A 13,520-nucleotide genomic window follows, 5' to 3' on the forward strand; every position below is an offset into this window, starting at 1 on the left:
AGGACGAGAGATCATAGTCTTGGGATAAGGGGTAGGAAATTTAAAACAGGGTTGAGGAGAAACTACTTTTCCCAGAGGGTTGTGGATCTGTGGAATTCGCTACCCCAAAGTGCAGTGGCTGTTGGACAGTGAGTAAATTTAAGGAGGAGTTAGACAGATTTTTAATTGGTGATGGGTTGAAGGGCTATGGGGAGAAGGCAGGAAAATGGGGATGAAGAGCATATCGGCCATGATCGAACGGCAGAGCAGACTCGATGGGCTGAATGGCCTTAATCTGCTCCTATATCTTAGGAACTCTTATGAACGTATGATGGAACACTTTCTGTCAGGATACAACCTATCATATTAACAGCTTGTGACCCACACACCAACTCTCGCCAGCAACCCGTCTGAGCTTGTAAAGTACAGTCTGAATGGCGGTCATTCAGAAAAGTGCAACAACTATTGGAAAAGAATCTGCAAAGGGTTGTGTCTATTGCTGTAAGGAAAAAAAAATTCTATTTTTTAAAGATAATTAGAGATGTTTTGAAACAGAATAAAAGTGTCTGAGTGCAAGTGTGCAAGAGTGCAAGCGAGTGTGTGTAAGACGTGCTGTCTGTCCTTTCCCCTCCCTCATTCATTTCAAAATCGCTCCTTTAAAAATGTTTCTCTCTGGGAATCACAGTCAAAGGAAGCATCCCGAATCCCTCCTGCAATCTTGCAAGCACTGTGCTCCAGAACTGCCTCAGATTAGCTTGTCTGGGAGTCTCTCTCCTACGTATAAAAAGTGCGTGGACTGATTTGATTTGATTTGATTTATTATTGTCACATGTATTGAGATACAGTGAAAAGTATTGTTTCTTGCGCGCTATGCAGACAAAACATACCATTCATAGAGTACATAGGGGAGAAGGAAAGGAGAGGGTGCAGAATGTGGTTACAGTCATAGCTAGGGTGCGGAGAGAGATCAACTTAATATATGGTAGGTCCATTCCAAAGTCTGATGGCAGCAGGGAAGAAGCTGTTCTTGAGTCTTGAAAACCTAAGGGGGGAAGGAAAGCACATTTAATATGCAGCCACAAGGAATTAGATACAGCACTTGGGGGCTAAAGGGATCAAGGGATATGGGGGAGTGGAGACGGGATCAGAGTATTAATCAGCCATGGTCATAATGAATGGCGGGCGGAGTAGTCTCAAAGGGCCGAATAGCCTACTCCTGCTTCTGTTTCCTGTGTATATTTCTGTGGAACATTGAGAAATAGTGGCTGCCCTGATGACTCAGAGGGTAAAATGTCCCATTATTTAAATACTGAGAAAGCCCTAGGTTTGAGCATCATCACTGTGCACCTTCCGGAGATGCTTGGCAAAGGCAGGCAGATGTAAATTGAAGTGAACCAATTGAGGAATTGATGGAACTGAACCAGTCTCCCCCTTCTCCCCTCCCCGGCAATTGATATAAATACTCATCCAGTCACTTGCACAGCAAAGTAGAAATGATCTTACCACGGAAGGGCACTTCCAAAAATAGCAACTTTTAAAGTTTATTTATTAGTGTCACAAGTAGGCTTACATTAACACTGCAATGAAGTTACTGTGAAAATCCCCCAGTCGCCACACTCCGGCGCCTGTTCGGGTACACTGAGGGGAAATTTAGCACGGCCAATGCCCCTAACCAGCACGTCTTTCGGACTGTGGGAGGAAACCCACACAGACACGGGGAGAACGTGCAGACTCCGCACAGACAGTGACCCAAGCTGGGAATCGAACCCGGGTCCCTGGCGCTGTGAGGCAGCAGTGCTCACCACTGTGCCACCGTGCCGCCCCAGTAAGATCACATAAGGCGCTTGCACTTTGATCAGCTGAGATTTGCACACGCATGAGGAGGTCCGACCGCAAAACCAACGAGTCACCACTCAGTGCAGAGCGAAATATCAAATACGAAAATATCAATATAATTCTGTCCAATGCATGCACTCTGAATGCTGAACTGGCTGAGTTTTAAGCAAGCTTTTAGGGTTAATATTGTCCCGACTTTTCTTTTGATAAATGTTGGCACGTTAGCAAGGCCCAACGCGTGATGTCCATCCCTAATTGCCCCTTAACTGAGTGGTTTGCTGGACTGTTTCAGAGGGCAGAGTTAAGAGTGAACCACATGGGTGAGAGTCTGGAGTGACACGGAGGCCAGACCGGGTAAAGTTGGCAGGTTTCCTCACCTCAGGGGCATCAGATGGGTTTTTATAACAATTAATGATAGTTGTCATTGTCGTCATTACTGAGACTGGCTTACGTGCTGGGACTTGACCCCAGTGCAGCCTGTGACATTACCATTACATGACATCGCCCCATGTTTTTGCTAATACTCAAATGGGAGGGAATAATGGGATGGTTTTTGACACAGTTCCAATACGTTAAGGTCATGCACCCAGCTCACCAACCTCAACATATCTACAGAGCAGAGAGCTGGGAAAGAAACTTGATGCTGAGTGGCATTGCAAAACTCCAGGCTTCAACTGGATGCCACACAGTCAATAACCAAATCTTTGTACTGCGATAGCTTTCAAATGCATTTGCCAGGTAATAATCCAGCATATAAATACCTTGGCCAACACTCATCCCTCAAGCAGCACCACTTTGAAAAACAAATGAACTGGTAGTTCATCTCATTTTTGTTTGTGGGATCTTTCTGTGCACAAATTGGCATTGTGTTTGTCTAACTCTCAGCAATGACTGCACTCATAGGATTCATAGAACCCCCTACAGTGCAAAAGGAGGCCATTCAGCCCATCGGGTCTGCACCAACAACAATCCCACCCAGCTCCTATCCCCATAATCCCACATATTTACTCCGCCAATTCCTCTAACCTATGCATCCCGGGACACTAAGGGGCACTTTAGCATGGCACCTCTTTGGACTGTGGGAGGAAACCGGAGCACCCGGAAGAAACCCACACAGACACGGGGAGAATGTGCAAACTCCACACAGACAGTGACCCAAACCGGGAATCGAACCCAGGTCCCGGGAGCTGTGAGGCAGCAGTGCTTGCCACTGTGCCGCCTCAGGTACTTCCTTGGCTGTGAAGTCCCTCGGGCAATCTGAGGATGTGAAGGGCGAAAAACAAATGAAAGTAAATTCAATTTTTTTCTTTACCTCCTCCGTTGATATGGAATTCTTACTGATTGGCCTGTCTTTCCATGGATCTAATACTGCGCCTGATGACCACCCTGCTGTGAAATGCGTGTGTCTGGAGGTCAAGGAGAGACTGCAATGTGAAGCCTCCTGTAGTTGATAACCCAATGGGATTTGGCTATTGAGACACACCAGTGAATGAGGGCCAGTTGGGTGGGGTATGAAACCGTAATCTGTCGGAGAACCAATAGCTGGAAAAGATGGCAATACTGACAAAGGAGAGGTTTTGTAAAAGCAAACTGAGGTTGGGCTGGGGGAGGGTGGGAAATCGAACAATATTATGGAGTTAGATTTTTGATGCTAAATTAATTAAAACAAGTGATGACCATTACAGAATCCCTACAGTGCAGAAGGAGGCCATTCAGCCCAGCGAGTCTGTACCGACCACAATCCCACCCAGGCCCTATTCCCGTAACCCCACACTAGTGTCAATTTAGCATGGCCAATCAACCTAACCCGCACATCTTTGGACTGTGGGAGGAAACCCATGCAGACACGGGGACAAAGTGCAAACTCCACACAGATAGTGGCCAGAATTGAACCCGGGTCCCTGGCACTGTGAGGATTTTCCCCATGCAGGATTTACAGAGTTAACTTTGAATAGCGGTATAATTTTGTTTTTTAAAAACCCAAAATATATAAACACTGATGAAATGGGTTACATTTCCCATCCAGTGCTACTATATTCACCACTCCAAGCAATGAAGTGACATACCCGAGTACTCACCACGCACTACACAAGATGACGGTCAAGGAAAGACCCCTTGATCCATCAAAGCTCAGCCTGATGGTTTATGCGCCGCAGCTGGACACTTCCCAACTCCGCTCACTGTGGACCATCCCCTGGGAGAGACAAAAAAAAAAGAACCACAACAAAACATAAGAGAAAACGCTGGAAAATCTCAGCAGGTCTGGCAGCCTCTGTAAGAAGAAAATAGAGCTGACGTTTCGAGTCCAGATGACCCTTTGTCAAAGCTTTGACAGATCTGGATTCGAAACGTCAGCTCTTTTCTCTCCTTACAGATGCTGCCAGACCTGCTGAGATTTTCCAGCATTTTGTCTCTTGGTTTCAGATTCCAGCATCCGCAGTAATTTGCTTTTTTATACAAAACATCGTCGCCAGATTCCCTTCTAACGCTCTGGGGTGAGGGGATCCAATCCAACCCCGGGTGATCGCAGGAACTTGGGCGTTATCTAGAAAGACACTTGACTTTTGTAGAGTGCAATCTCTGACCGCCCCCCACCCCCCCGGCCACATCACGATTGTGTGTTCAAAGCCATGTCTCCCCGTAGAAATCGACGATATTGCATTCATGTTGGGGGCAAGGACTCATCTTGGAAACTCACTGCCGTGAATACAGACTTGACAAAAAAAGGAAGGCTTGTAAAGCAGTTTGTTTAAAAGTTGTGATTGCAGCTTTAGCTTCCCTGGAATTAGATTTGATTTGATTTATTATTGTCACACGTATTGGGATACAGTGAAAAGCATAGTTTCTTGCATGCTATACAGGCAAAGCATACCGTTCATAGAGAAGGAAAGGAGAGGGTGCAGAATACAGTGTTACAGTCATAGCTAGGGTGTAGAGAAAGATCAGCTTTAATATATGGTAGGTTCATTCAAAACTCCCATGGCAACGGGGAAGAAGTATTGCTAGGGGAAAGTCTTTAACAGTCCAGTGATTGTTGGAGGGGGAGGGGCTGGGGAGAGAAACGCCAGACTGCAGCGAGAGCAGATGACGGTGCAGTTTACAATACTCTATGCTGCGAATGGCAGCCTTTTCTGTTTATCAGTGGTTCTGTTGCTCTGACTTCCCCGGGGCAAGGGAACACCTCGTCAGCCATTCCGCTGGTAACATTCTTTGAGTTTTGTTAACCAGATGTGTAATCCAACAACTGGCATTTATATAGTGTCTTTATTGGCGATAAATGCCCCAAAGTGTGTCGCAGGAATGGTGTGGGATAAAATTTCACACCGAGCCACTGAACAAACTTGCAGAGAAAAAAAGAGACAAGTTGTCAAAGCTTTCTGTTTTGCACTCATCAGGACAAATGCAGGAATACCAAATTTCAAACACAATGAGAAAAAGGTGCTGATTGGTTGGCATGTCAATTCTCATTGAGGCCGATCCCTTCAAAACTTGACATTCTTGCATCTGAACTGCTGGGTGCCAAATGAAAAGCTTTTTTTTCAGCAATACTCAAGTGCTATGCTACCAAAAAGCTAACTGAGAAAATATATCGGACAAAGTGCCCAAAAGCTTGAAAAGCTTGGTCAATGTTTTTACGGAGTGTCTTGAAGAAGAGGTGGAGAGGTGTAGGGAGGGAATTCCAGAGCTCAGAGCTTTGACAGCTGAAAGCACAGCCACCATTGTCAAAGACGTAAATATCGGGGCTAAAGGCCTACATTGGAGACGCGAAGGAACCTCTGGCTTGTGGGGCTGGGGGGGGCGGTGCGGGGGGTGGGTTACAGAGATAGAGGGAGGCGTGGAGATTGCAACCAAGGAATTTGCAGAGTCATTGATCAGCACGTACAGAGCTGAGGAGCGAATGGGATTCGGTGTGATGTTGCAGACTTATGGAAGAGGAGAAATTGGAGGATGAAACATGGAAAGACAACCAGAGGGAGAGTTTTGGAATCATCAATCCCAGATCTAACAAAGGCTGGGATGAGAGTTTCAGCGGAATTGTGGTTAGCACTGCTGCCTCACAGCGCCAGGGACCTGGGTTCAGTTCCAGCCTTGAGTGACTGTCTGTGTGGAGTTTTACGTTGTGTCTGCTCCGGTTTCCTCCCACACTCCAAAGATGTGCGGGTTAGGTGGATTGGCCAAGCAAAATTGACCCTACTGTCGGGGATAAATACATGGGGTTACGGGGATAGGGCCTGGATGGGATGGAACATAACATTAGAACTAGGAGCAGGAGTGGGCCATCTGGCCCCTCGAGCCTGTTCCGCCATTCAATAAGATCATGGCTGATCTTTTCGTGGACTCAGCTCCACTTATCCACCCACATAATCCTTAATTCCTTTACTGTTCAAAAATGTATCTACCCTTGCCTTAAAAACATTCAGTGAGGTAGCCTCAACTGCTTCATTGTTGTCGATGCAGGCTCAATGGGCTGAATGGCCTCCTCCTGTACTGTAGGGATTCAATGTGCTGAGGCAGGTGTGGGTGATGTTAGCAGTCGTGACCTGGTACACTCGTATCAGGGTCAAGTTAATGACTGAGTTTTTGAAGACCGAGCATCATCTGCCCAGGGAGAGGTGTGGAGTCACTGACACGGAAACTGTCTGGAGGGGAGTGAGGAAACAGCCTGAGATATTTAGTTAGAGGACTTTTCTACTTATGAGGTACATCGTACATGCAGGAATTTCACACTCTGTTTAAGTATCTAGAGCTAACCACTGAGCTACCAGTGACTATTCAATAGGTAAAGAGTTTGAATCCCACTGCACAAACATAGACACAAAATCTCATTTGCCCATTTTATTCCTGGTGGCAGTCTTGCCCAGGAGCAGGTAATTGGTGCTTCTTCTACCCTCTCGGTCAGGTGTTAAAGATTCCCCCCCGGCACTATTTCATGGAGCAGGGAGTCCATCCCGGTGCCCTGGCCAATATTAATCCTCCCACTGACACAGAAATATCGGCCATTCCTTCACAGTCGCTGGGTCAAAATTCTGGAATTCCCTCCCGAATGGGTCAACCACACAGCACGTGAACTTTCAAGAAGGCAGTTCACCACCACCTTCTCCAAGGGTGGCACGGTGGCACAGTGGTTAGCACTGCTGCTTCACAGTGCCAGGGACCCGGGTTCAATTCCTGGCTCGGGTCACTCTCTGGGTGGAGTTTGCACGTTCTCCCCGTGTCTGCGTGGGTTTCCTCCCACAGTCCAAAAGACGTGCTGGTTAGGGTGCATTGACCACGCTAAATTCTCCCTCTGTGTACCCAAACAGGTGCCAGAGTGTGGCGACTAGGGGATTTTCACAGTAACTTCACTGCAGTGTTAATGTAAGTCCACTTATGACAATAATAAATTTTAAAAAGGGCATAAATGCTGGTCTAACCAGTGACGCCCATGTCCCGTGAATGAATGATCTAGTCATTGGTCACCTTGCTGTCTGTGGGAGCTTGCTGTGCACAAATTGGGCTGCCTTTCTTCACAAAAGTGGTTGCAGGTCAGAAGATTTAATTGGCTGTGCAGCCCAGCGATGGAGAAAGACACAAAGTTGATCGTTCAGGGGTCCATTGGGGGAGGACTGCTTGCAATGTTTACTGTCAGTGGACAATCTGTCATCTTACAAATAGGTTAGGAGAACATCTAATATTTCTAACAGATACAAACATGAATATTTAATATCCAAAGAACACTCCCCCCACCTCCACACACACACACACACACCGACAGGAAAAGGGGTGTTGATGCCAGTGGGAGAGAGAGGAGCAGAAATCCGCACATGGTGGAGTTGTGATATTTTCCTATTAGCGGTCAGGCACTGTGTGTTTCCCGCTGTCCCTTTAACCCGGTCCTCCCTTCCCCGCCTGTGAACGCTGGCTCGTCCACGGATGTTTTAATATATTCAGCAGCAAATTCATGGCCCCCTTTTTATTTGAGAAATTGTAAATTCTAAAGGGCGAAGCCATCCCCTCCACCGCCCCGAAAAAATAACTAGTTTGACACAAGAAGTGGGCAAATTAAACATTCGGACGATTGGGTGTTGCCGTGTTCACAGATCCGTACTTTCTTGTTGTCGCAGAGACCAGTTGGCCCTGTTTACAGTTCAGATATTAACCCGGGAAATGTAAAAAAATGATGTGAAATTGAGCGATAAATTAAGTTAAGAGTATCTGCGACAAACACACAATGCCCCTTATATACACACACAATATAATGTCCCTTATATACACACACAATATAATGCCCCTTGTACACACACATACACACTATAATGCCCCTTGTACACACATACACACTACAATGCCCCTTGTACACACACATACACACTATAATGCCCCTTGAACACACACACTATAATGCCCCTTATACACACACACACACACAGTATAATGCCCCTTGTACTGTACCGAGTGACTGACCTCGCTGGCGTTTGCTTCTCTTTCAGGAGGCCGGGTATCCTGGTTCTGGTCAACGATGCCGATTGGGAATTAATGGTTGGTATTCGCCGATTTCGCTAATAAACCTGCGTGGGGGAGGGAGGGAGGAGGGCGGGGGGGGGGGGGGGGCGCAGGTGGCGAGAGGGTCCTTAGAAAGTTTTTTTTTAAATAAAAGGGGACACAGCCACAACAGAATGGCTTGTGATCGTCTTCCAATGTGGTTTCCTGTAAAGGGGGAAAATAAAGCTTTTCCCCTGTAGGTGAGGAATGGATAAAGCTTTCCCGCCCCCCCCCCCCCCTTGTAGGTAAGAGGGAATAAGGTCTTTTCCCCCTTATAGGTAAGGGGGGAATAAAGCATTTCCCCCTTGTAGGAAAGAGGGAATAAGGCCTTTTCCCCCTGTAAGTAAGAGGGGAATAAAGCATCCCCCTGTGCGTGAGGAATGGATGAAGCTTTCCCCCCCTTGTTGGTAAGGGGTGGATAAAGCTTTTCCCCCTGTAGGTGAGAATGGATAAAGCTCCCTCCCCCCGCCTTTCCCTACAGAGCGACCTCTGCTCAATGATGATACAATTATGACATTTCACAGCTGAAGCAAAAAGGAACCAGTTCAGAAGGGTTTTTGCCTCTCCCCCCCCCCCCCCCCCACCCAGTTCATTTGACTCCGGTGAAATATTTATTTTGACATCTCCAAGTACCTCTTACCTTAAAAGTAAAATATTCTGGGCACAATCAACTTGTGAGGGGCGGGACAGAGAGTGAACATTCTGACACCAAAATAGTATCGTTACTCCATTCTGGACAAGCGATTAGAAACCGGAATCGTTGTTTTGATGAACCCGCTCGTCCCTTTTTAAAAAAAATAAAAATATAATTAATGACCAGGAACATCCCTCCATTTTATCCAACCGGGTAGAAAATGGCTGGTTTGAGGCTGAATGGAATTAGAGTGAATTTTGTTTTGGTGGGAGGGAGTGACATGTATCTAGTCTTGTTTCAATACTCCCCTCCCTTTTCCTCCTCTTTCTGGGCTCCACTCTCCTCGATTTCTGGTGGGATTCCCCCCCCCCCTCCCCTCCCTCCTCACCAACCCCCCCTTCCCATCCTGGTGGGCTGCTGTCTCTCAGGGAGGTTCAAGTCCAATTTAAAAGTTGGGGAGTTGAACCTTCCGCCCAATCTTGAGGTGACAACCTTTTTTTAAAAAAAAGTCGATGAAAATTGGAAAATAACGAGAGTTCGTTCTTGAGAAACGAGTCCGGGGAGGGAGGGTGTGTGTGGGAAATGTGCCCCAATAATTTTGTTTGGGGGGGGGGGGGGAATAATGCGAATTTGACTTGAAGTTTACCAATGCATTGGGTGAACGAAGAGAGCGGGAAACTGGTGCGACAAGGAAACCAGAGCAGAAATGTTCAGCGCAGAAACTCCAGAGGAAAAGGGGTCCACCTGGGTCTACTGGGCGAAGGCGTTGTTAACGAATGGTTTGAAATTCAGGAGTGCGAATGATCGGGGTGGGGGGGGGGGGGGGGGGGGGGGAATTGTTAGATTTTGTGAATTGTGAACGGGATTTCTCCCTTCCCACAGTTATCTTTGTTTTTTTTGTGTGTTGTGTGTGTCTTGGACAGGGTCAGTTGGACTACAGACTGGAGGATCAAGACAATGTCGTGTTCATATCAACTTTGCACGGGGGTTAAAAGAGACATTTAACGGGGCGGGGGGAGGGGGAGGTGGAAAATGATAAGAGATGAGATATTTCTCTTGTAACGTGGCTCCTCAAAGTGATGACATCCCCAGCCTGCAGGTTATCCGGATCCATTCCTGGAACATACAAATAAATCTCTTTGACCCCCGCAGTACACAGGGAACAGAGGCCGGACTGAGAGAGCGAGAAAAAGAATGGGTGTTTCAGTATAAATTTTTGAGCTGTGGAATAAAAAAAAATAAGCTTCTCTGATCCTTAAAGTCCTTAATCTCTACTTTAAAAAAAAGTAATTCCGGCATATTATGTCATATAATATTGTAACATCACATGGTTTAACATAATCGAGTCAGTGCACCGAGAACTGAGATCTCTCTCTGAAAATGATGCCCCTACCGCTATTCCAATCCTAATCATTTCCTTTGATAGTAAAACTGAAGTGAAATCATGATTCTGGGGTGCGAATGTTGCGCCCCATTTACCTTTTTCGCTCCTGGTATGTTTCTGAAACGTTCCCTCGACCCACCCACCCCCAAAAAAAAACTAATTTGTAAACGAAGGAGTGGGAAATGAATGGACCCTTATTTTAACCCCCCTCCACGAGAAGAGGTATCATCCAAGACCCCAGTGAGTGAGGGGAGAATTCTTTAAACAAACCTTCTCCTCTGAGTTCTGGGGCTCGAATCGGCGGCGCAATATATATGAAGCTGAATATTTCTAACCCTAACTAACTCTTTTAAACTATATTATAACACACACCATTGTAAATATATTATAACAACAATTTAAAAATTCCCTATCGGAGACTGGCAACGCCTGTTAAAGACTAGTTTCAGGGAAGGTCAACCCTGAAATACAGAATCTGTATGAGATTCAGGGGGTGAAGTTCCTTTTAATAATAATATTACTCATGTCTCAATGTCAATACTGGCTGAAAAATAAGTTATTGGGGGAAAATAAAACACGAGGGGAGGAACAGGTGCGATTAAGTTTTGCACCAACGTCAGAATATTTTATTATTTTGCAAAAAGATTATGTGCAGCTCACATTGCGAGTCACAACGTGAACGTCCTTATTGCAAAAACAATTTTTTTTTAAAGTTGCTTGTTTGATACGAAGACGCGTGTTGGAAGCAAAAGCAGCAATCTGCCGATCATTTAAACCGAATTTTTAACCTGGCTTTAAATTTGTAAAGGAATTGAATGAGGAATCATCTAAGCGATATTTTACACTGGAATGGGTTCTTTTTTTAAAACAAAAATTGCCCCTCTTTCACATTTAACACTCCCTCCCTCTGAGAGAAAATAATGTAAACACGTAAAGCATAAACCAGCCTTGTTGTCTGCTGTCTCAGACCCTGTGTCCGTTCGCAATTTACCTGATCGTTCGTTACCCCTTGTCGCCACTTCTCCAGTTCTCCAGGCGTGGGTTTGCTTTCCAAACAAAAAAAAATTGACAAATCCCAATGGTCCTTTCTTCATAGGGAGGTGTATTCAAGGTTGGGGGGGAGGGGGTTTCACCGGCTTCAAGGTGTTCTCATTTAAACCTGCTTGCTCGATTTACTGAACCCCCCCAAAAAAACTGGCTTGTTTAAAAAAAAATTAAAAATACACCAAAATATTTGTTTCCTGGTATTTTTTTTAAACATCACTGCGGACGGAAGACGAATGTGAAAATCCAGCTACGGATGTCCATCTACAATTCTCGGGGTCCGACTTGGAAAAACACAAGAATTGCGTTTGGACAATCAGCAGCGAGAATTTCTAGATTTTTCCCCCCTCTCTCTCTCTTCCTCCTGAAGGCAGCATCTCCTGTCTTCAATACATCCCTCTTTCTCTCTCTCTCTCACACACATATACGAAATAACATTTACAACGGATCTTTTGACCAACGCAACGGAACCGGGAGATGCGGGGAGAACCCAAATTGCCAACCATGTCTCCTGGAGTACACTGCGGGGCAATTTATAAACACAGTGGCGCGGCTGGACATGCATCCATCCCGTCTTGTTGTTCGGCATGCAGTGAGGAACCGCATTGTCCCTACCACCATTTATTTCTGCGCCAGATCAAGTAAACTATATATATTTTTTTAAATGCTGACTTTTCTTTCTCTCTCTGCCCTGCGTTTAAAATAAAGACATTTTTTTTCTCGTTTGGGAGCGAAAAATAGATACAATCCGTTATCTGAGTACCAAAGGTAACATCGGTCATAATTGCAGCAATATTTATATGCGCAGAGACAGACACACACACACCTCGCAGATACACACACACTGTAACATGCTGCTAAAAAAAAAAGAGGGGGGAAGAGAAGGAGGAGGTTTGCTTCCTTCTCCGTTCAAAAAACTATCGGTATTCCGTCCTCTTCCTTCCAGCTGAGAGAGGCTCCTAGTCTTTTGGAAGGCTGCTGTGGGGAAAGGCTGAAGGCTGTGTCTGCATTCCACACTGTGCTCGGCTGCCCGACTTGAACTGGAAAGCGGGGTTTCTCCTGTGAGCTGATCCTCTCCCAACACCACCCACCCCTTCCCCCCCCCCCCCTCCCCTCAACCACCCCCCTGCCATCCCTCCCCCTAACAATAAATGTATAGTGACCACAGCGCAGAGAGAGAGCGAAAAAAGGCGATTGTCTTCAATTGGCTCTGAATTTGAATAACACCACGGGGTGATAAATGGGCATTGAGGTAATGAATCTGTACAATCTCTATAGCAGGGAACAGCAGCTGGGAAATATCCAGTCAAAAAGCCCACTGAAAAAAAAAATATCTTTGCATAAAACTCGGGCCTTTATTCTATAGATATGTGTGTGTGTGTCTATTTATATAAAAGACACATCTGTTCCGTTCAAAAATAAAACTTGTGCCTCAACAAACAGCTGCAACGTGGCGAAGATTGTTATTTATTTCATTTTTAAAAGTTAATCATATCAGAATAAATGCTTGGCCTTTTTTTTTTAGCCCAAGCTGCACGTATCTTTTAATACTTAAAAACAAGAAGTTTTAGATGCAATGGACACCTTCTCCGGGAAGCACTTGCTTCCAAAAAAAACCCCCAAAATTCTGCTGTTAACAATTACTGCATTTGGGACCGGTTGAGATGTGATTATACAATCACACAATCCGCAATTGGATATCAGCACAATGCTCAGTACATGACAACTTTATCCGTCTCTTAACGCGGGTCCCCTTTTGCAGGTAAATGTCGACATCTTTAAACCGTTCTGGGACTTTCAATTTATTATTATTATTTTAAAAAATTTATCAGCCAGTCCATGAATTATTTTTTTTTAAATTTAGGACTGACTTCTTTTGTATTTCTTCTTGTTTTCGTTTGTATGGGACGCTGAAATCTCGATCCCAAGTGTTTCTTTTTAAATATATATAAAAAATCGGTATGAAGTTATGTCCCTCGTCAATAACTTTCTGTGGACCGCACGGATCACAGTTGATTGCAAATTAAATATTTAATCCTTGACTCAGCACGAATTCCCCCCCCCCCCCCCCCAAACGAATTACGAGATCGCATCAATGTTGGATCATTTCGTACGAAGGGG

At 45.4% G+C, this 13,520-nt stretch overlaps 1 protein-coding gene across 1 annotated transcript in view; it reads left to right on the forward strand.

Annotated features, from left to right (window-relative positions):
* The window catches only part of urm1 (ubiquitin related modifier 1), a 66,251-nt gene extending 53,775 nt beyond the window's left edge, over nucleotides 1-12,476 (forward strand). The window contains exons 4-5 of the mRNA XM_078226302.1: nucleotides 8,286-8,334; nucleotides 9,895-12,476. Coding sequence (XP_078082428.1) covers nucleotides 8,286-8,334; nucleotides 9,895-9,963 — 118 coding nt within the window. The 3' untranslated portion in view covers nucleotides 9,964-12,476. The remainder of the gene's footprint in view (nucleotides 1-8,285; nucleotides 8,335-9,894) is intronic.
* The last annotated feature ends 1,044 nt before the right edge of the window (nucleotides 12,477-13,520 follow it).

The sequence above is a fragment of the Mustelus asterias genome, chromosome 13 (genome assembly GCF_964213995.1).
Source record: "Mustelus asterias chromosome 13, sMusAst1.hap1.1, whole genome shotgun sequence".
NCBI classification, from domain to species: Eukaryota; Metazoa; Chordata; class Chondrichthyes; order Carcharhiniformes; family Triakidae; genus Mustelus; species Mustelus asterias.